Source organism: Dromiciops gliroides, chromosome 1 (genome assembly GCF_019393635.1).
Source record: "Dromiciops gliroides isolate mDroGli1 chromosome 1, mDroGli1.pri, whole genome shotgun sequence".
Taxonomy (NCBI): domain Eukaryota; kingdom Metazoa; phylum Chordata; class Mammalia; order Microbiotheria; family Microbiotheriidae; genus Dromiciops; species Dromiciops gliroides.
The window spans coordinates 755,797,160-755,820,865 of NC_057861.1; the positions used below are offsets into that span (position 1 = coordinate 755,797,160).

Below are 23,706 nucleotides of genomic sequence, written 5' to 3' on the forward strand. Positions count from 1 at the left end.
GCTCTGTCAGAGGCTCTCTAGATCTTTGTTCCCAAATTCTGCAACATCATTGTAATGTGACCAGTTGGGAACACTAGCCCAGAAGCCCTGTTTGTTTCTTTGAAGTGTATGTGTTTGCTTCAGGAAGTCTCAGCTGGGGAGAGAAGCTATTCCTTCTGTTATTGGAGCAACTGTAACATTGTAACTGTGACTGGGTGCCTCAGGACACCGTATTTGACATCAGTCGGTTTTCTTATGGTGCACCAGAGGCTACAATATATCCTCCTCAGACCTGAAAGTATCCTCTGGGCTCTCATGGAGTTACTGTACTAAAACCAGATCTTCTCCAATAGATTAGAACCATGCTCCAGTATTCCTTCAGATTGGGTTGGATTGGGAAAGAAGTCAGACTCTGTGCTCCTGGGGAGGGCCCAGTTGGAGAGACAGTATGCTGTCCTGGAAGCAGCCTCAGCTTTGTAGTTAGGAGTATGTAGAGTCAAATCCCAACATGTCTCCATACTAGCTTGATGACCTTGGACAAGTCTCTTGCCTTCCCTGGGTCTCACTTTTCTCACCAAGAAAATGAGGGTACAAGGTATACAAGGTGGCTCTCAGGGCCTTCTCCAGTTTTAAATCTATGATCCAATGAGAGCTCTTTGCACAGGCTAAAAAAATGATACAAAATCACTCCATAGAAATACTTATTGTCAAAGTTTTAAAAAGAATTATTTCAACACAAATGAACATTTTCAAATAAATGCTTATCATTGCTTTACTTGTCTTCATCTTTTCTCCTGCTAGGAGCCTGGCTAATGGCTACCATCTGGTTTTCACAGTCAGCCTTGGGAAGGACGGGTGACCTAAAAAGGCCCATGTAGTGTGGCTGCTCTAGGGCCCCCTAGAAGAGCAGGCAGGGAAGGGGGCAGCCAGGAAGGTAGAATTCTGGGAAGGTGGCCTGGTACTGTAGCTTCTTCTGGTTGTGGCAGGAAACACCCACCCACCCAATATGTATTTATTAAGTGCTTGCTGTATGTGAGGCACTGAGGATACAAGCCAACAATGAAGCAGTCCTTTCTCTCAAGCAGTTTATATTCTATTAGAATAAAAGAAACTGGGCAGCTAGGTGGTGCAGTAGATAAAGCACTGGCCTTGGATTCAGGAGGTCCTGAGTTCAAATCTGACCTCAGACACTTGACACTTACTAGCTGTGTGACCCTAGGCAAGTCACTTAACCCTCATTGCCCCACCAAAAAAAAAAAAAAGAATAAAAGAAACTGACCTGGCACGAATGAAAAAGTCATGTCTGACTCCATTTGGGGTTTTCTTGGGAGAGTTTGCCATTTACTTTTCCAGCTCATTTTACAGATGAAAAAAACAAGGCAAGTGACTTGCCCAGAGTCACACTGCTAGAAAGTGTCTGAGACAGGATCTGAACTCAGGAAGACGGGGTCTTCTGGACTCCAGGCCTTATCCATTCCAGACAATATCCACTGCATCACTTAGCTGCCTAGGAAGCACTAAAGCGAATACCTAAATGGGGCTTGATGTGGAGCATATCTCTACAGAGCTCTGCATAAAGTGTCAGGACAAGAATCCAGAGCCTTGACTTAATATGTATCTGAAAAGAACAATAAGCATATTTAATCTGCAGATCATTAGGATTTTTAAAAATTATTTTTTCGGGGCAGCTAGGTAGTGCAGTGGAGAGAGCACTGGCCCTGGAGTCAGGAGGACCTGAGTTCAAATCCAGCCTCAGACACGTAACACTTACTAGCTGTGTGACCCTAGGCAAGTCACTTAACCCCAATTGCCTCGTTAAAAAAAATTATTTTTCATAACTATCAAGTATTTCTCTTTTTTCTTCCTTTTTCTTCTTTTCACCTAACCTGAGGGGGAAAGGAAGCACAAAGCCCTTATAATAAATCAGAAAATTCAAGCAAAACATCAAGGATTCCCACCAGCCCATAAATACTCAATACAATGATCCTCTCCTTCCTTTGAGAGTCCAGTTTGCTTCAGGGTCCTAAAGTCCACTATCCTCCTAGGAGCCCCCTGTGGTCTGGACTCCCCTAGGAAGGGAAGTGACCTTGAGACTGATCTTTAAGCCTCTCAGTGAGCCCCTCTCAGCCAAGAGACCCATACAAGTATGAAGCCTTATAGTACTGCCCTGTGGATTGGGCCTTTGGGGTCAATAGGCAGGTGACCACCTCCACTTTGGGGAACCCAATTTTACTGCAAGGGACCTTGACAGACACCCAGATATACTGGACTACCCTGAAGGCCTGGAGCTTACCCAAAGTTGGGGTTGCTAGAGGAGCCTCCCCCCCTTTCCCATTGACCTCGCACTGTCCGGAGGGCTCACAATAAGAGTGGAGGGCAAAGGCTAGGCCTTTTGCTGCCCCATATTGTGGCTTGGACTCCCCTGATGAATGTCCAGCTTTAGGACCATGTATGCCACCCTTCTCTCTTCAAGACCCTGAAGGCATCCTGCCGCTCTCCTCTATCCAAAAGACTGGGCTCCCAGCCCGTAAAACTTGGGGTTGCTATTGTGGCAACTCCTCAAATGGAAGAGATTTGTCTCCTATTACAGATGGGGGTCCCTGGTATGTGAGTGGGCTACTTTTCTGATTGATTTCTTTGATGAGAAATCCACTTTCTTTTCAATTTAACTTTCATTTGACTATGTCAAATGTTCTCTTCCTTCAACTTCCCCTATCCCAAATGAAAAAGGAAAAACAAAACCTTTATAACAAATAAGGTGAAAGAGGAGGGAAGAAGCAGTTATTGAGAAGCGATTATGTGTCAGACACTGTGGCAAACACTTTTTACAAATATTACTTCATTTAATACTCAGAACAACCCTTTGAGGCAGGTACTACTATTCTCCCCATTTTACAATGGAGTAAACTGAGGCAGGCAAAGGTTAAGGGACTTGTCTAGGGTCACACAGTGTTTGAAGCCACATTTGAGCTCTTCCTGACTCCAAGTCCAATGCTCCATCCACTGTGCCACCTAGCTGTCTCCAAGCAAAAACGTGGATAAATCAAATACGCATACACATATTCTGAAGGCAAAGAAAAGAGGGCAGCAAAGGATGAGGTGGAGAGATAGAATCACAGAAGCAATGAACATGACTTTGGACAGACTTCCAGAGAGAGTGGCGGATAGAAAGGCCTGGTGTACTCTGGTCCATGGGGTCACGAAGAGTGGATGGGACTGAACAACAACATACATATACATACATATGTATATACATATGCAAATATACACATGGATATATTTATGAATAAAAATGTAGGTATACATTTATTTGTACACATAGAGACAGTCAACCAAAGCAACTTCCCATGCTGTCCGTGTCCAAAAATGTTATGTCTGATTCTGACTCTGGATCTCTCACCTTCTGTTAGGAAATGGTGCATGATTCACCTCTGGTCCTCTGGATTGTGCTTGGTCCTTGAATTGCCCAGAGCTCTCAAAGGTTTCAAAGCAGTCGAACAATTCATTAAGCATAAACAATGTGATTTTTCACTGATCCTTATGAAATGTTTTATTAATTTTTCTATCACATTATGCATGATATAAATGCATTTCTGAATGCATCCCTTTCCCTATCCGTTCCTTACCCAGAGAGCTTTCCTTTGTAACAAAGTTAAAGCAAAAGAAGCTATTGTTAAACCAACCAACATTATCAACTATGTTTGCAGCATTCTGCACTGGGAACCCCTCACCTTTTCAGTGAAGGTAGCGCTCATCTCCTCTCTAGGAACTGAGTTTAGTCATTCTTATCATAGAATCCAATTGCATTTTATTTACAGTTTTTTTCATGATATAATTCCAAACTGCAGACACCCAGAACTGCCCTGTTTGCACTGATTTAAGGGCAAAGAGCTTCCAGAGTTCCAGAGATGGGCAGGTAGACATGCCTGGCACTTTGGCCTCTTCTCCCCCTACCCGAGGCTCTCCCTCATTCATTGTGTGGGCTTCCATCTGTCACCTGATTTGTTCATCTATTGGCTCTTGGCTTCAGTTGGGTCTGAGACGCTCTCGGTTTTAAACCTCAAACAGACACATTTTTCAAGGCAGTAACAACAGCAGCCACTGTTTTATAGCCTTAGAAGTTATTGAAAAGACTATTAGAGAAAGTGTTCCCTCCTCCCAATTTCCTGAGGGGAGAATTTGAAATTAATATTATTTAGAAGTCCAAGAAAAAAAGTCTTATTTTGGTATTTTTTTTTTGCCCTAGACACTGACAACGTGAAGCCCCTGCATGGTGTGAAAATTCTGGATCTCACCAGGTTTGTCTTCATGGTCTAGTTTGGGGTAGTCAGTTTTCAGGAGAAATAGCAAGAGGGTATCTTGCTGGAAGGCATTGCATTCCTTCATCCGTGTCAAATTTTGCAGGATACTGGCTGGACCTTTTGCCACTATGAACTTAGGAGACCTTGGAGCTGAGGTGATTAAGGTGGAAAAACCAGGTAATTGTTCCTTTGTTTTTATCAATGGAATAGATCAGCTGTTTGTGTGGCTTATTCCACACTTTTTTGTTCCAGTGGAAGTGGAAACACAAAGACTTGGCATGCTGCCCTTTTTCCCCTGACTTGGAAACCTCCCTGACCTCCCTCACCCCCTTGAGGTGCCAAGGGGCAGGGTTTGGGTTGTAGCTTGAACCACCCAGCCCCAAACCAAATTCTGGGCAAGGGGACTGGTAATGGAGTGTGGAGCAGAAAGAAGATGGGCCAAGAGTCAGGGCTGAGCCTGGGACCCCAGCCTCAGATCAGAAGCCAGGCCTTGGTAACTGAGCCTAACTACTACATAGAGGAAGGGACCTCAGATGATCTGGGAAGAGCTACCCTGGGCCCTTGGGAGAAGCAGGAGAGAGGCGGGAGAGATACAAAGGGCAAGGAAGAAAGGAAGGTGAGAAGAGTAAGTGGGAGAAGAGGAGAAAAGAGGGGAGATGATAGAATAGATGAAGAGAGGAGAGGAGAGGAAGAGAGAAGAGGAGAGAAGGGGAAAGGAAGAGTGAGAGTAAGGCAAGTGAGAGAGAGGGTGCAGAAGGAGTTATTCCAGAGCACTGTGCATTGGGCCAGAAAAAATGGAGGGAAATTAGAACCCTTTCCAAGAGAACCGCAATGCTTCCATTCCTGCTCCCCTCTTTCTTTTACTTCTTGAAACATGCAGATTTCCCTTTTCTCATTTTGGATTCAATCAACATTCATATTTATTGTGTCATTATTGTTATTGCACCTGTGTACAATGTGCAAAGTTTTGTGAAAACTCTCCATGACGAACATCTTCCTGAAAAACAATGAACCTACTTAGACACCAGGGGGTTCATCCTAGGGTGTGACCTCTGAGGATAAGGTCTGCTGAAGCCAAGACACAGCTAGTGGTGCAGTAGACAGAGCTCTGGATCTGGGTTAGAGTACCTGGAAATGATGCTGCCACCTGCTGGCTGGGAGGCCTTGAACAGGTCCCTTAGAATCTCCTCAACTGGAACATGAGGGACCTCTAAGGTCCCTTCAAGCTCTTAAAAAAAAGATCATGTAAAAAAATGCCTGGGGAAGCTTAGCTTCTGTGGTTCATTTCACCTGTCAACAATATCCCTCCATCCCTCCCTACCCCCCTTCCTCCCTTTCTTCCTTCTTTGATCCCTCCCTCTCCTTCTTTTGCTTTTCTTTGTATTCTCAGGGGTTATCACAGTGCCTAGTACAGGGCTGGCATTAATACATGCTTGTTGACTTGCTTACTGACTTGATTTTTATATTTTCGTGTTTGACCTCAAGGAAGAAGGTAAGCTCCCTGAGGACAAACATTACTTTGATTCTGTCTTGGTATGTCAGTGCCTAGCCCAGCTCCAGGAATACAGTAGGGGCTTAACTGATGCTTGTTGGATGTAGTCGAATCAGATCAGTGGGAGGAGGGCTCACATTGATTTATCCCAGTCCTTTGAAGCATTGAAGTGAGAGAAGAGCTGGGCCCCTGGGCTCGCTTGGGCTCCATCTCCCTACTCTGATGTCTTTAAGGCCTCTGGGAAGCCTGTGGGTGAGGGGGGGTCCTCGTGCTTGTCCTTGGGCTGGAGGGATGTTCAGGTGTTTTTATGTGAAATGTCAAAGATAATGAGAAGACTGCTCTTATTTCTAGGAGCTGGTGATGATACTCGAACTTGGGGCCCACCTTTCGTGGGATCAGAGAGTACTTATTTTCTCAGCATTAACCGAAATAAAAAGGTAAGCTAAGGGGATGCTTTATGCATTAGATGTTTAATGGTGGCATCTCCCCACCATTAGAATGAATTCAAGATAATGAAATCTGCCACCCTATTATATTTTTATACAGAATCATAGAACCTCTGAATTGCAAGGGACTCTGAGATCATCCAGTCCAACCCCTTTATTTTACAGATTTGGAAACTGAGGCACAGAACTGTTCAAGGGATTTGCTCAAGATTATACAGTCTCAATCAGTCTTCACATATAAATAGAATTGCCAAATGAACTTTTTTGGTTTTTTTCTAGTTTAAGGTTATTATTTTTTTATTTTTTCAAATTGCGTGTCAGCAATTGTCAGCTAGGAATTCTTTCTCACCTCTGCTTCCTTCTTCCCTGAGAAATCAAGGGAAACAAAACCATATCACAGACGTGTAGAGTTGAGCAAAACAAATTTCTGCTTTGGTCATTTTTAAAAAGAAAAAAGAGCTCTGCCTCTATGTGCACAGTGAATCGCATCATCTCCCTTCCTAGAGGTGAGCAGCATGTTTTATCCTGTGTCTGCTGGCTTCCTGGGAGGTCATGGGATTGATGAGAGGGTCCTTCTAAGCCTTGCAGAGTTGTTTGCTTTGCAGTAATGTTTCTTGTGGAAGCTGCTACATCTAAAAAGACAAATGGAGGGAAGCGGTGCGGATGGGGCTGAGGCGCCTACCGGACCCTATTGGTAATAAAGCTCCAGGCTCATTCCATCGTGGATTTCATAGTCGCCCAATGTCACGTGGTCCTTGAAGACCCGGCCCCATTTCTTCAGGACAATCTTGTTCCATCTGGGGCCCGTCTGGGCTGCGATCAGTTTCTTTAGGTCCCCTGTGGAGTCTTCAGGGTTGCACTTCACACTCACCTTCTTGCCCAGCCAGTCGTTGCACACCACCTCGTTCATGGTGCCGGTGCTGAATGCCCTCGGCCACCCTGCAGCCCCGGCAGCAGCAGCAGTGATGGCAGCGGCAGCGGCAACATCAGTAGCAGCTCCTCGGGCTTCACTGCTGACTGAGCAAACAATATAGTTTAAGATTATTGAGAATGGAAGGAACCTTAGTGGTCACCTAACAACCCTCTCATTTTACAGAAAAGGAAACTGAGGCTCAGTGAGTTACCCAAGATTATGTGAGTGGTAAGGAGTAAGAGGCTTTGTACCAAATGCACTGGTTTGGAGTCAGGACCTGGGTTCAAATCCTGTCTCATACATTTACTAGATATGACCCTGATCAAATCCCCAACCTTTCTGGGCCTCAGCTTCGTCATCTGCCAAATGGCTCAACTCTTCCAGGCCCCTCCCAGGCAGGTTGAAATCTACTAGCCTGTGATCCAAAGTAGGAATGGTAGGATTTGAACTCAGGTCCTCTCACCCCCAATTCAGCAGCATACTTTCCATTGCAACATCCCACTCATCAAGACATTTTAAAAGTGAGTGTTCTATATTTGATCCTGTGGAAAGCTGTGGACCTTAGAGGCATGGCCTCAGCCCTCTGGACCTGAGTAGTCTTCCTTTCTAGAATACAAGAGAATGGTTTTACTTGGATCCTTAATGTTGTTGTCTCTTGGCTAATAGGCAGGGTTGCCATTTATAGAATATTTAATATAATAATATAAATAATAATATAACATTGTAAGTATAAATAACAATATAAGATATAAAGTAATAACGATAACCTTACTCTCTAACTTGCTAATAAGCCAGCATGGCATATTGACAGTATGGCACCTTGGGTAGGGAACAGAGCCAGAAGGGCCTGAATGAAAGGTCTTCTTTATTCACTTCCTGGCTGTGCATCCCTAAAGGGAACAATGAAATCACTACACTAATGTTGAAACCAAAGGTCTTGCCTAAAAGAAAACCTATCTCAACACTTTCTAATTGCCATGAAATTGGTAAGGAGGGTTTTAAGCGACTTGGTAGGGGAATAATGGATTGTTTATCAGGAAGGAAGCTGTATTCTTTTAGTGGTGGCTAGGAATTGGAAATCAAAGGGATGCCCATCCACTGGGGAGTGGCTAAACAAACTGTGGTATAGGATGGTGATGGGATATTATTATTATGTTATAAGAAATGACAAGCAGGATGACTTCAGAAAGGTCTGGAAAGAAATATATGAAATGATGTATAGTGAAGTGAGCAGAATCAGGAGAACATTGTGCACAGAGACAGCAATGCTTTTGGCGGGGCAGTGGGGGTTAAGTGACTTGCCCAGGGTCACACAGCTAGTAAGTATCAAGTGTCTGAGGTTGGATCTGAACTCAGGTACTCCTGAATCCAGGGCCAGTGCTTTATCCACTATGCCACCTAGCCGCCCCCGACAGCAATGTTTTTTGATGAAGAACTGTGAATGACTTGACTATTCTCAACAATTCAATGATCCAAGACAATCCCAAAGGACTAATGAGGAAACATACTATCCACCTCCAAAGAAAGAACTGATATTGATGGAACAGAGACTAAAGTGTGCTATTTTTCATTTTCTTTCATTTTTTTTTCTTTTAACTGTTTTCTTGTACAGAATGACAACTGTGGTCATGTTTTACATAGTTATACATGTATAACCCATATCTGATTGTTTGCTACCTCAGGGAGGGTGAAGGGAGGGAGGGAAAGAGGTATAAAAATTGGAACTGAAAACTATGAATAAAAATGTGTATTATTAAAAAAAAAGGAAGGAAGCTGTAAACAGAATGAAGCTCATTCTGGGTCTGGGCCCAGCTAAACCTTTCCTGTTCAGGCTAATGGATTGTGTCATTTTCTCTTCAGAGCATCGCGGTCAACATCAAGGATCCAAAGGGGGTGCAGATCATCAAAGAGGTAGGGGGCACTCTGGGGATATGGGCCCCAGTTCATATACCCACTTTATTTTAGCCGTTCACTATAGGGTAGTATTCTGTTTCTAGAAAAGACTATTGAAGGATGTAATAACTGCCTCCCAGATGTGTTCAAGGGCCAGGTAAGTATGGGACTTTGAGATGGGATGCCTTTCTCATTTGAATCATTCTCCCACTTCCAAGAAAATCTCCTTTGCTGGATGTAGGGGGAGAGAAACAAACAAAGCAAAGTCCCTCCAATAACAATGACCACAACAAAACCACACGGGCTGAGAGGGTCCCGAATCCTCTGTATTGGCCTGACTGGGGTAAGGAGAGACATGGCTCTCTCCCTCAAGTCTTCACATTCCTGACCCCAAGCTAATTTAGCCATAGGAGATTAGGAGAAGAACTAGATCTGTGGCTTTGTTGACACAGGGACCTCCCACATGAGGAAACTCCTGCAACTGGGGTCATGAAGAGTTGGACACAACTGAAATGACTCAACAACAACAAGAACAACAATAACATTTAATACCACAGTGTGGCCACTGGTTTCTTGTTATTAATCCCTCCCTATTGTCTTCTCAGGGCTTTTTTTCTTATATAAGTTTGTTGAGGTTGTCTTGGGATACTTGTATGGCAAGAATACCATAATATGCTTTGTTTACTAAGATTTTAAAAAATCTGTCAGGTTGAGAACTTCAGTAAACATTTTAGATGTCCATCCAATTCAATTCAATTCAACATCCATTTGTTCAGTGCTTGCTAAGTCATAGGTTCTTGGGCTGAGTGATGAAAGGAACCTTCAAGGTCATTTAGTCCAGATCTCTCCATATATAGTTGAGGAAACACTTGCCCAAGGCCACACAGGAAATACGTGGCAGAAGTGGGATTTGAATCCAGGCCCTCTGACTTTAGTGCTAACATAAGCTCTCTACAGCATCCAACTTCTAGAAGGTACAGTTCTAGATACTGAAGATCCAAAGACATCTAGATCTTGACCATCTCTGCCAAGAAGGATAGTGTTGCTCAACCGAAGTAGGAAAGTTTGGTTGTGGGCAGGTTTCCTGGGGGGTAGGGGAAGAAGATAATGAGTGCTGGTGGGGCATGAGACATTTAAGGTATATCTAGGTGGGTTTGTTACAGTAAACAGTTTGAATGTGCCTAGAGCTCTGGAGAAAGATTGGGGCTGGATACCTAGATCTGGGAGTCATCTGCATAGAGATGAGAAGCCCATGGGAACTAATGAGATTAACATGGGGGGGCGGTACAGCTAGCACCATGCATTGGGGGATTCTTACATTTAATTGGCACTCTATCCACATGATCCAGTGCCTTCCCTAAAAGCACTTGGTTAGGCACTGAGAGGACAAAGAAAAAAATGAAACAGTCCCTGAAGGAATTTACATTTGTAAGAAGGGGTTTAGGGTTGCCCATGGTCATATAGGGCAGAGATGGAGTGGTCACTGCTCTCCATCTGTTCATTTTCCTTATTCATTCTTGGCTCCAGTATTAAGGCAGGGGCTCTTAAACCGAGATCTGCAAACTTGTTCTTTAAATGTCTTTTGATAACTTCATTTCAGTATAATTGGTTTTCCTTGTACTCTGGTGTATTTATTTATTTTATTCATTTAACAATGTTATTCCGAGAGGAGATTTCTAGGCCTCACAAAATGACAAAAGCTTAGGGGTTAGAGTTAGGGTTAAGACTAACCATGACACAAAAAAGGTTAACCACTGCTCTAAGGTATTCAAGTGACATTTTCTGATATTTACATATAATTACTAAAATGATGAAATCCTTGAATGAATGAATCAATGACTTCTGTGTTCCCACCTTTATTTATTAAGCTAGAAAAACTTTCCCCAGAAATATTTGCTAATTTCTATCAATATTCCTAATCAACTAGGTTTTAAAAAATCAGTTACTAGTTATATTATTTTTAACAATATAACAAACGATAAAACAAAGGCATAACTACTCATTTACAATATATCAATTGTTTTTTATCATAAAAGTATTTTATTATTTTTCTAGTTGCATGTAGAGATAGTTTTCAACATTTGTTTTTATAAGATTTCTATTTCCAAATTTTTCTCCTTTCCTCCATCCTCCCCAAGACAGTAAGCAATCTGATATAGGTTTTTTGTATACAATCACATTAAACATTACAATATTTCGGTTGTGAGAAAGATTATATTTAAAGTCACCTTTAACCACTACTCCGACTGCAGACTTTTAATTCTGGAAACATAATTACAACATTCAGTTCTTTTAAGTAAATAAGTTTCAATCTCTATTGAAAAATAGTCTTCACATTTTTTTCTTTAGGTGAGGTTCAAACTCGGTTCTCTCAGGAAATAAGTTCTCTTAGTTCTTTTTCTTTGTCTTCTCAGGCATCAGAGTTAATAGCCTCTCCACAGTAACAGTTAAAATTCTCCTCACAGACTCCTTATAGACCCTAATTCTCTAACCCAAATTTAGTTAAACTATGGCTCCAACGTTTTATTGCCTCTTAAAGATAAAGTAAAAGTAATTAGGGTTTCTGGGAGAGGTCATTAAAGTTGATTTTACTTTCTAAGGGAGAGGAAAACAAGCACCCATATAAGAAAATACAAAGTATACACTTAGTAATTCCAAAAGGGAGAGAGAGGTGAAAGCAAGGGAGATCGGGAAAGGCTTCATGGAGGCACAACCTCTGTGCTTTTACAGAAGCTAGGGATTATGGGAGAATTTTCATGGAGAGCATTTACTCCTTGGAAAGTGGCAAATGCTACAAGTCAAGGCTTGGTTTATTGTTTCATTGATCATCTAGACTTAAGAAAATGATGGAGAAAATGCAGATTGTACGGGAAAGTGTGTCATGCACATTTAATTTTTTTCTTCTGGAGATCTGGTTGTTAAGCATTTGTGCAAATAAATGGAGATGAGAGATGCAATGTCATGTACAGGAACCCTCTGTCATATCAGTTTGACCAGAGCAGAATGAGTAAAGGAGAGAATTATGAAATAAGACTTTGAATGTGAGCTCCAGATTGTGGAAGGCTTTACATTTCAGAGAATAGAGAGCCACTGAAGACTGTGAAGTAGGAGTGTGACATGGTCAGATCAGTGTGAGAGACCACTTGGAAATGGGAGACAGAGGAAGACCAATTAGGACGCTATTATAACAGTACAGATACTAGATGGTAGTCCATCCAAAAGGATTTATTAAGCACCTATTGTATGCAAGTTCCTATGCTAAGTGCTGGGTATACAAAGAGAGGCAAAAACATGATCCCTGCTCTCAAGAGCAGGTTGAATGAGATGGGGTGGAGGTCGAATGAACAAGATCCTGATTGAATGGGCAGCCAGGTGGCTCAGTGGATAGAGCACCAGACTGGAGTCAGAAGAGCTGAATTCAAATCTCACATGACACACTTAATAGTTATGTGACCCTGGGTTAGTCACTTAACCTATCTTGGCCTTAGTAATAGCACCTACCTCACCAGGCTGTTGTGAGGACCAGATGAGAAAGCAGATGCTCAGAGCTCTATTGAAGTACTTGTTTTATGGGTGGTGGGGGGGAGAGCAGTATCCCAGATGACTGGAAAGGAGGTGGTGTCCTTAGCAGAAACATGGCGGTTTGGGGAGAAGCAGAATTTGAGATGCCTTGAAAATGCCTCTTTCATCTGCCTCTCCTTTCAGCTCGCAGCTGTTTGTGATGTTTTGGTGGAGAACTTTGTTCCCGGCAAGCTCTTAGAAATGGGCCTGGGCTACAAAGACATAAGTGCCATCGCTCCTCACATCGTCTACTGCTCCATAACAGGTACGCCAGCCAGGGACTTTCCTTCCACAGGGAGGAGGGCAAAGACCCTTCAGAAGCCTCTGCCTGCTGATCGTTCCCACACATAGGCTTCTTCTTGGCCAACTCACCCAGAGAGAGGTGGGGCCCTTGATTTGTTTTTTTAATTCTCTTCCTATTATCCCCTTAGTAAGCAACCACAAAACCAAGCCCTGAAATATATAAACAAGAGTTTTTGAAAATAAGATTGCCCATGAAACTGTGAAACTTCAGTTGCTACTTGTTTGGGAAAGAAGTAGGGGAACTCTAATGAGACAGCAACAGAAGGCTGTGTGTGTTTGCCCGTCCCCTTTCTGAACCCCTCTTCTGTGTCTTTTCCTGGATTTTGCTGGTGTTATTTTCATTATTTTCACTGTTGTTGTCAGCATGCATATGGCCATTCAGTTGTGCTTACTTTACTTAGCACGTTGTCATGTATAGCTGCATTTCCCCATTTGTCTTTGTAGCAGGGAAAGGGCTTTCTTCAGTATGATAAGAGCTTGTTGAGAGTAGAGAGTACAAGGAGTTAGTTAGGCACAGGAAGTAGACACAGGAAACACATCTGATTGGCTCCTCTAAGATAATCGGTGTCCAAAAGTCTAGGTGCATGACTTTTGGTTGGAAGAGCTACCCCATCCCCTAGGGTCCATAAAAAACAAAGTAGTTGGGTTTTGCCTCTCCTCCACTCTCTCCCTTTCTCCCTCCTTCCTCCTTCCCCTTTTCCCTCCTCCCTCTTTTCTCTCTCTCCTCTCCCCTTCCTCCTTCTCTTCCCCCCTCCCTCTCTTCCTCTCTCCCTTCCTTCCTCCATGTCTCTGTGTCTCTGTCCCTGTCTCTCTCTGGATCTCTGTCTCTCTTTCTTTTCCTTCCTCCCCTTTCCCTCTACAGTGCAGCAAAGCACACATATATTCTTTTTTTGGGGGGGGGCGGGCAGGGCAATGATGGTCACACAGCTAGTAAGTGGCAAGTGTCTGAGGTCTGATTTGAACTCAGGTCCTCCTGAATCCAGAGCCAGTACTTTATCCATGGTGCCACCTTAGCTTCCCAAAGCATACATATACTCTAGGCTTGGGGAGAGAAGAACTTCCTCTCCTGTACCAAGGACAATTAGTGGCAACTTGTAGGAAAACCACCTTGTGAGCTGTATATGTTTGCCCAGGTGGACTTTTCTTTGGTTTAGGGGATGTCTAAAGACTTTGGCAGCTGTAAGTATGGTGAGGCTTGGGAGGGCCTATGATGGCAGCCACCCAGCATCCCTGAGAACCTCTGAGGGCTCGGCAGCTTCCCCCCTTCTCCCTGGGCCCCTAGATACCCTCTGGTGTTGGCTGAGTGTGGGACTGCTCCAAGCCTGGTTTTCATGCCCAGAAGTTATCAGGTTCCTGCCCAGCAGCACCCCCTGGTGGTCAAATGTAAATTGAGGCTAACCCCAGATGGGTTCAGGAAGAACCCAGCCGACTGAGATGAGTGAACAGCTACAGTCCGTGCCCAGGGCGGGGCCAGGCTTAGAGGTTGAGTAGGTTGAGGCACTTAGGGCCTTGGGCCATAAAGTCATAGATGGAGAGTTAGAAGGGGCTGTAGAGGCCTTGGGGTCTAGCCACTCCCTCATTTTGCAGATGAGAAAACTGGCCCACAGAGGTTAGGTGCCTGCCTAAGATCACGCAGATATTTATGGGCAGAGGCAGGATCCAAAGCCAAGGCCTCTGAGGCCGGTCCAGGCTTCTTTTACTCTACCCCATGCCACTTACCCATTTTGCTAACATCGGTTATTAGTATATCTCATCTGTGTCCCTACAATGGTTGCTGATCAGTTTTAGAGCTGGGAGGGATCCTTCATTTTACAGATGAAGCAAGTGAGGCTCCATGAGGTCAAGTGATTCGCCCTAGGTCACACAGTGCATAAGTAGGAGTGCTGGGATTTGAACCCAGGTCTTCTCACTCCAAGTTTCAGCCCCCTTTCCATTGGTTATACTAGGACATCTCCCTTCACTCACAGTCTTCAAGATTATGCTAAGGCATGGCAGGGTTGTCCCTGCACTGTCTTTGGTGCTTTTCAGCCAAGGGACTGATGTGTTTTATTCAAAGAGGGTAAACTCAGTTTCACAGGTGCCTTGGGTTTTTGCCTCACAGTCTTTAGCGGGTCCACTTCCCCACCCGACATACTTAGCGAGCCTTCCCTTGTCATAAGGAATAACTGGTGGGCAGAATACCTCCCCGCAGCCAACCTGGCCTTGATGTTTTGAAGGCTGGCTTTGTTATCCGATGCTGCCATCCCCTCAGTCCTCCTCCAGAGACGCTCCTATGAGCACACCTTTAATGGCCAGTGTTGATAGAGACTGAGAGGCAAGTGATGTCAGCCAAATCAGAGACACGGAATCGATCTGCTGATTAATCAGAAGCTTTTATTAAGTAGCTCTTATGGTTCCGAGTTGTGGTAAAAAATATGAAAGGTTTTTAACAGTCGGTTAGGATAACTGAAAGACGCCAGTTTTTGAAGGACCACCCTTTTGGGGAGGAGACGAACAGTCCGCCTGCTGCGCACGTCAGACTGCCTGCGGCGCACTCGACTTCCAGGGTGGAGAGAATGGAAGTGGGGCTTTTGGCCGGCTCGGCGGGGCTCCTGGCGGCGCGGCACGGAAGGTCTCACTCTCTCCAAAGGTGACCTTTAGGTTTGGGTGAGTTTTTATAAGGAATATAGACTAAGCTTAGACTTAAGACGATTTGTATTGTGTTTCTACTTTCCTATCCTTCTAATCAACATCACCTTGTGACTACCATAACAATAAAAGGTCTATCTAGAAAACCAAAAGCTTCTTCCATTTACTAGTCTGGGAGATAAATTAAGGGAAAGGTTAAGTAGGGGCAGCTAGGTGGTGCAGTGGATAAAGCACCAACTCTGGATTCAGGAGTACCTGAGTTCAAATCCAGCCTCAGACACTTGACACTTAACTAGCTGTGTGACCCTGGGCAAGTCACTTAACCCTCATTGCCTTGCAAAAAAAAAAAAAAGACAAAACACAGTAGGGGCAGCTAGGTGGCACAGTGGATAGAGCACTGGCCCTGGAGTCAGGAGGACCTGAGTTCAAATACAACCTCAGACATGACACTTACTAGCTGTGTGACCCTGAGCAAGTCACTTAACCCCAATTGCCTCACCAAAAAAAAACCAAACAACTTTCATATTTTTTACCACAGAGTGTTGGGGCTGTGCTCAATACTTCAGTCAACAAGCATATGAAAAAGAGTCTGCTATGTGCCAGGCATTGGGCTAGATACTGGAGAGGCAAAGAAAGATGAGGAAAAGGAAGGGGCGGGGGAGAGAACAAGCACTTATTGAGTACCTACTATTTGCCAGGCATTGAGGTGGTACAATGGATAGAGGCCCCGCCTGAAGTTAGGAAGACTCCTCTACTTGAGTTCAAATCCAGCCTCAGACACTTACTTGGGCAAGTCATCTACCCTGTTTGCCTCAGTTTCCTTATCTGTAGAATGAGCTGGAGAAGGAAAGGGCAAAACCCCCCAGCATCTCTGCCAAGAAGACCCCAAATGGGGTCACAGACTCAGATGTCACTGAAAAATGGTTGAAAGTGTGAAGGGCTGTCCAAGTATGACCTCACTGGACCCCCACCACAACCTTGGGAAGTAGGTGCTATTATTACCCCCATTTTATGGCCAAGGAAATTGAGGCAAACAGGTTAAGTGACTGGTCTAGTTAGTATCTGAGGCTGGATTTGAACTTAGGTCTTCCTGACTTGAGGCCTGGTGCTTTGTGCACTGTGGTGCCCCTAGCGACATCAAAGGGAAATGGCCTTTTTCCTTGATAAATACATTCTAATATGTGATATGACACACAAACTAGGCATTCTATATGTATTTTATATAAAATGCATGTTATATATTTATGTATTATATATATTCTATAGATATCTTCACATTGAATAGATACAATGTAACCTTGGAAGAACAAAAAGACCAGGTCGCTGCCTAACTTTTACTAAATCTATTTCCACATTCATACTGCAATTCTCTCTCTGTCAGTGTACATGGGTACGGAAGGGGAGGAATGAGAGAATTTCCCTCTCTAAAGTCCCGGACGCCAATGGAACTGTCAAGAAGTGAAATATTCAAGTAGATGCCACACTCTCCTCTCTAGCCTAAAGGACACCCCCCCACCCCCCACCCCAACGGAAAACCTTGAATTCCTGCAGCCCCCTGCCGTGATATCAGGGGCAGGAGATGCTGGCTCCCATTAGTCTCTAGGAGATCAATATTAGCTCTGCTCTTGTCCTTCATTCTTCACCATTTCGTTTAGAAAGGTGGAAGTCATTAGCAAGGTTACTGGCAAGGGACTTTAAATCAAGCTGGCGTTTTGAGAACCAGAGGTCATGCGTGGGTGATGAGTTCAGATGCAGATAAGGCTAAATTCATCTCCTTTCCAGAATGCTGGTCCTCTACCTTTTGGAGAGGCAGCCCGCTGCCCCCAGGTTCCACTGGGATGCCTTTACATGGCTGCCGGGCCCCTGGTTGTCTGTTCTCACGTTGGCTTTGGGGCTGATGACTGTAACCCTAGAACTTTCCCAAGTTTTATGTGGAATCGATTCTGACAGCTTTGTGCTCAGGATTTGTGAAGAGGACAGAGGGTGGCCCCTCAGACAGATCCGCTGTTCTGGTCACTAGGGGGCGTCCGATTCTGACCCTGTGGCACAGCCCAGAGCTCAACTTCCCAGTGTCCATACTTGTGCATGGACTTTAGGGGGCACTCTTGAAAAGGACATCATCACACAGAGGCTCATTCCTGGGAATCGCTGCAGGAGGGAAATGGCAGTGTTTCCTGGATATCATGAGGTGGAAGAAATTCTGGAAGGAGAGAGCTGGTCGCTTTGGAAGTGCTATTTGGGGGTAAGGGAACGGCTTCCCAGGACCCACTGAACATAGTCTGGGAAGATTGCTTTCTGGGCATTCTGCTTTCCAGTCTGGATCAAGTTTTCTCTCTTGCATCTTGGGAGCCATCAATTTCATCTTTGTAAAAATGGGGGGGTGGGGTGGGGGGGATTTGCCTCTCTCACTTTTTTTGGCTCTTCTTTGCTTTTCTTCTTTCGAGAAGGTGAGCATGTGATACCATGAGTCACAGAATCACAGATGGAGAGCTAGGAGGGACCTTTTACATAACTGAGGCTAACATTCTCCTTTTACAGAGGAAAGAATGGAGGCCCAGGAAAAGGAAGGGACTTGACCAAGGAGCTGCAAGGAGCTTACTTCTCATAAGTACAAGACCTGAGCTTTGAACTTTGAAAGAGGGGAAAGGACTTGCCCAAGGTCACACAGGAAATAAGGGGCAGAATCATTATTCCAGGCCAGATCTGTTTCCAGATCTAGTACTAGGGGCAGCCACAGTGCATAGAGTACTGGGTCTAGAGTCAGGAAGACCTGTGTTCAAATCTTGCTCCAGGCATTAGTAGCTATATGACCCTGGTTAAGTCACTGGCTCGGTTTCCTCAGTTGTAAAATGGAGATCATAATAGCACTTACCTCCCAGGTTGCTGTGAGTATCAAATAAATAATAGTTGTAAAGCTCTTGGCACAATATCTGGTACATAGTAGGTCCTTTAAAATGTTTCCTTTCCCCCCTTTTTTCTACTCTATCACACTGCTTCCCTCATTAAGCCTTTCCTAAGTGCCTACTGTGTGCCAGGTTTATGGATACTTGATCAGAGACAGAGACAGATATAGTCTTTTCTCCAAAATAGAAATAGGACATTTGCTCTTTGAATATGAATGGATTGATTTTTATGCAGGAACAGAGTGAGTAGTAAGCCAGCTATAGCCAGCCTTTCTAGAGTGCTTTAATGTTTATGGATATTATTTCATTTTATCCTCACAATAACCTTATGAGGTAGGTGATACTATTGTCCCCCTTTTACCAATGAGGAAGTTGAAGCAGAGGTTAAGAGACTTACCCGGGGTCATACAGCTAGTAAGTGTCTGAGGCCAGATTTGAACTCAGGTCTTCCTGACACCAGGCCTAGAACTCAATCCACAGTACCACCCAGCTAGCTGTCCCTATGCTATAATGGCCAAAGCAGACTCTAAAATGCTTTCTGATGTCCTTTTGTGGCTAAGCTGCTTCATTCTCATGACTGTGTACATTCTCTGAGGGCTTCTCTTTCCTTTTACCTTTGGGATTTTTCCCTCTTGCTACATTTTTGTGGGTTTTCTATATTTTCATGAATCATCTTACCCTGGCTGTATTATGTACAGTTCTTTCCCAGCCTTCCAGGGCCTAGGAATGTGTGATTCTTCTTTACACCACAGACTTTTAATCTTGGTCCTTAATCTGGGGGTTTCATGCCCAGAAGTGGAAATTCTTTGGACTCTATTCATGGGAACCTATCTTCTTTCTTCTTTCCTATGTGGACAGTAAAATTTACCCGATTTCTGAAGGTGAACCTCGACTCAAGAATGATAGACACACAAAAAACCCCAATTATAGACATCAGCCAAATAATGGATAAGTGGTCAAGGAGAGAGTGTAGGGGAAGACATATGCTCTCATCTCTATCTTCTCTGCTGAAAATGTTGATGAAATGGCGTCAATTTCTTTTTGGAAAGAAAGAACATTCTCATGAGGTGATAAAAGGGCTAAATCATATAGACCTGGTGGTGGTGGTGGTGGTGGTGTGTGTGTGTGTGTGTGTGTGTGTGTGTGTGTGTGTGTGTGTGTGTACACGGAGGGGGGGCATATGTGTATACTGTCAGAGGAAGACACTATATGTGTAGATAATCTCATTTCTATTTGTAAAGAAAGGTGCTATATTCTTCTTCTTCTTCCCTATTATTGGAACTTCTCAAGCAGTTCTAATTAACCCGCATTTGTGAACCATCTACTCAGCTCCCTGTATACCACATGGAGGCTCTGGGCTCACTCTCCCAGTGCATACCTGGCCTAGTGTGTCAGGTCCTCAGAGGAAGGCTACTCTTCCATCACCCCTAGAGGCCAGTCCTGAGGGACTGTGAGGTTCCTCTGAAACTACGGCAGCTAATATCCCTTTCAGTATATTACTCCAACTGCAGTTGACCATCTGCTATATCCTTGGTATCATCTAACTAGTACTGAATGATCCACTATCAGATTGTCTCTTGATCTCTCCACTTTAAGAATGAACAAGTTAACATAAATTAGCTTTCACCAAGAGATTGTTACTGAAATGATCTATAGCAAGATCTGAATTACAAAGGCCTCCTAAAGCCCAAGGCCCCTTCCCTCTGCCACCTTGGTTCTTGTAGAGAGTGGGCTCAGGCTTATGTCTATCTCCCATACTCATTCACCTTGGGTCAGGGAAGAATAAACCCAACCCCAAGAGGACAAACCCCAAAGCGTCAGATGGTGTCTTGGTAGGGGAGAGGCTCCCCCATCCAGATGCTTATAGAATTTATCCCTTTCAATTGTAAGCTACCAGAAAGAACTATTGTGCTTGTGATAAAATAATGGGATTTGGCAGATACCCAGGGGCCCCCACCTGAAGATTGATTTGGAATTGATTGAATTGGGTGAGACTGAGAGACTGACTGAGAACCTATTTAAGGTTGATTAAATTTAGACTACACCTGGCTGGCCCTGAGTGGGGTGTTGTTCTCAGAGGCTGTGGACTACGGACATCAACAGGAGACCACTCTCAACTAATCAGCTTGAAGGACCTCCCCTTTCGGGGAGGGAGACAGGAAGTGGAAGGTGAGGCTCATTCACTGAATTGGCCTCTTTTTTGTTCAGGACTTTGGCTTGGTAACAAACAGAGAAAAAGTTGAGGTTTTCTCTCTGTCTATCCTGCATAGATCTAAGCTAGGGTTTTCCATTCTATAAGAGATCTGCTCTCACCCTCTCTCTCTTCACTAACTTCTTCTTCTCTTTCTCCTTCTCCTTCTCCTTTTTTTTTTCTTTTTTTCTGGTGAGGCAATTGGGGTTAAGTAACTTGCCCAGGGTCACACAGCTAATAAGTGTTAAGTGTCTGAGGCTGGACTTGAACTCGGGTTCTCCTGACTCCAGGGCCGGTGCTCTATCCACTGCACCACCTAGCTGTCCCCACTAACTTCTAATACACTTGAATAAATACTTAAAAGCCTAAACTCTTGCTGAATTTATCAGTAAATCTTAGCTAGTTTCTCCCCCAAAACTTGTGAGGGAGCAGGTAAGGACCCACATTAGATTTTAAACATCACATGCTGTAAGAGATGAAGAAAGAGATGGTTTCAAAAAGACATGGACAGATTTATATGAACTGTTGCAGAGTAGAATCAAAAGAATAATTTATACTATCAATATTATAACATCAATATCAATATTATTTAAAAAATGAACAATTTTGAGAACTTTTATAAACTGATAAAGAATGACCTGAGTAGAACCAGGACAACAGTTTATATAACTCATTACAAGAATGCTGTAAAAAGAAACAACTTTGGACCACCTACCGCTCCAGAGAGCTGATCATGAAATGTGTCAGCCTTTACAGAGAGGGGCTGCCTTTAGGATGGTGAATGAGACATTTATATTTGTGTGGACAACTAATGAGAGAATTTATTTTGCTTGACCTTGCATATGGGTTACAGGAAGATTACTCTCCCCCCACCCCCCACCAATGGATTGTGAACTGGGAGGGAGAGAAAATAGATTTGTATCCATTTAAAAAAATCAAGAGGTGGGGGTGTGCCAGATGAGAAATACTGCAGATGCGTTGAGACAAAGTCCCTCTCTTGTTAACTTTACTCAGTAAAGTTTCACTTTGTGCCATGTAGCCAGCTCACGAAGTGGGAGTAGGCTGTGAATGGAATGCAAAAATGAAGCACATCAAGAAAGTCCTTTTTATTTAGGAAAGGCTGTGGGTCCAGAGCTTTCTAGTCTCTGCCTTTTGTCTGCACACTTGATGCTGGCCCAGCAGCCAGGTTAAACACTTTTTCACCCCGTCCAAAAAGCCAACAATGTTTCCAGAGAACCCTTGGGTGCTCTGAGGCAAGGCCACCCTCACACCATCTCCAGGCCTCCACTCACACTGCTCCAGGCAAAGGATACTGCCCACATGCATGCCCAGGCCCCCTGGACCAATCCCCTCTCCCATGTTACCCATCATAATGTAAAGCCTGCCCTCATATTCCATTGCTTCTATACAAATTTGCCTTCGTTTGTATAAACTAAGACATGCATTTCTGCAAGGATTATTAACATGTGGAGAAAGTGCAGCTTTTAAATAACCGGGCTTTTGGATGCTATGCAAATCCTGGCCTGTTTCTCTGGCATGATATAGGCAGCATCCAGTATATCAGAGAGACATAGACCAATAATCTTCTTCCCTCCCACCTTCCCCTCAACTGGCCTCAGTCTTCTTAAAGCTCCCTGACACTGGGAGCTAAGAACCCATCCATCTGAAGTGAGAGACCCCAAGCGATGGTTTCCAGGACAGCCTTCATCCACTTCCTTCAAGCCCATCTGGATCCCTCTTCCCTGTTTCCAGGAACACCAAGGAAACAGCTCAGCTGGCTTGGCTTCAGCCACTTTTCATATCTCGGCTTCTCTTTCTTTTACAGAAAATGGTAGAGGGGGATGAAGAGACAGAATGGCCCTAGTGAAGTTGGATCAGGCTTTGTTATAGCTAGCCCTTTGATTTCTTCAAACCTCTTGTTATTTGGCTGCCTTTTTGAATCTTATTTTTTAAATTGTTGGCCTTCCTTGTTAACAAACTCAAGCATTACAACATACAAAGAACAAAAATATGAAATCATAAGCATATGCACATTTTGTTTTTTAAAATGTACATACAAGTTAGTCACAAAAATGTGCATTTGCTCTGTTTGTGTTCCCTTTGAGTTTTTTATCTGCCTCTTTGTTTTTCCTTCTTTCCTTCTTTTTTTCCTTCCTTCTTAGGGTGAGGGTTGTTTTGTTATTTTATTCTTTCCATTTACATTATTGTAGTCATTGTGTATTGTTTCCTTGGTTATTCTTACTTCACTCTGCATCAGTTCACATATGTCTGTCTGTGCTTCTCCAAATTCTTTATATAATGGAGATAAACAACAGGTCCCCTTCATCTGCTCTGCCTAGAGAATAGTCCATGCTAAGCCTCTGTCCTGGCCACTACCAGGGAAAATGGGTAGTGTGTTGGTATAATGTAGCAAACCTTGGGAAGATCCTTGATTCACCTCCCCCCTCCTAACACACATACATGCATGTCCATGATGGTTGGGGATGGGGATCAGAGGTGGGGCTACATCAAAGCAGTGTCAAATAGGACCAACCACTGATTCAGGAAGAGACACTCATGCAATAAACTTTCTTTTATTATTATTATTTTTTGTTTTTTTCCAATAAACTTTCAAAGGAGTGATGCTGCCCTTTGGTTCTTTCTGGAATGTGTTGCAGATAACAGGGACTGAGGGAGCGGCAGCCTCTCCCAATCCCACTAGTTATGATAGCTCCAAACTCATGTGCTACCGCCTAAAGCGGGATCCCAAGTCTCTGGCTGCCATTTTTGCCTCATGTTTCTTTCCTTGAGCAGAGGCACCTGACCAGTGATCCTGAAAGATAGATTTCTCTGGAGTGGTTTCCTTGGGAGCTTCTGAATCCCTCCATTAGTGTTGGCTTTGCTTTGGGGAGAGCCATCTTGCAATCTCTATGGGGATCCTTGGAGAAGGGCTTGAGGAAGACAATGGCTATACAAGATAAATGCTCAGTTTAGCATGTTGGCAAAAAGCTTTATGTTTTTGTGTATCAGCCTCCCAGAAAAGTAAAGCCAATAGTAAGAAGCTACTGCTTTATGTTGACATTTTTTGTCATGTGAGCTTAGGAGTCTTTTGGGTTC

The 23,706-nt window shown here is 43.8% G+C and overlaps 2 protein-coding genes across 4 annotated transcripts in view; one reads left to right on the plus strand and one right to left on the minus strand.

The window, feature by feature from the left end:
• The window catches only part of SUGCT (succinyl-CoA:glutarate-CoA transferase), a 623,067-nt gene that overhangs the window by 6,819 nt on the left and 592,542 nt on the right, over positions 1 to 23,706 (plus strand). For all 3 annotated transcript variants that reach the window (XM_044004982.1, XM_044005065.1, XM_044005154.1), the window contains exons 2-6: positions 4,226 to 4,277; positions 4,384 to 4,457; positions 6,124 to 6,209; positions 8,992 to 9,042; positions 12,730 to 12,850. In XM_044004982.1, the coding sequence (XP_043860917.1) occupies positions 4,226 to 4,277; positions 4,384 to 4,457; positions 6,124 to 6,209; positions 8,992 to 9,042; positions 12,730 to 12,850 (384 nt within the window). The remainder of the gene's footprint in view (positions 1 to 4,225; positions 4,278 to 4,383; positions 4,458 to 6,123; positions 6,210 to 8,991; positions 9,043 to 12,729; positions 12,851 to 23,706) is intronic.
• LOC122756116 (ubiquitin-like protein 5) lies at positions 6,907 to 7,128 on the minus strand. The gene has a single exon (XM_044005274.1). It carries the CDS (start codon positions 7,126 to 7,128, stop codon positions 6,907 to 6,909), a length of 222 nt encoding a protein of 73 aa, XP_043861209.1.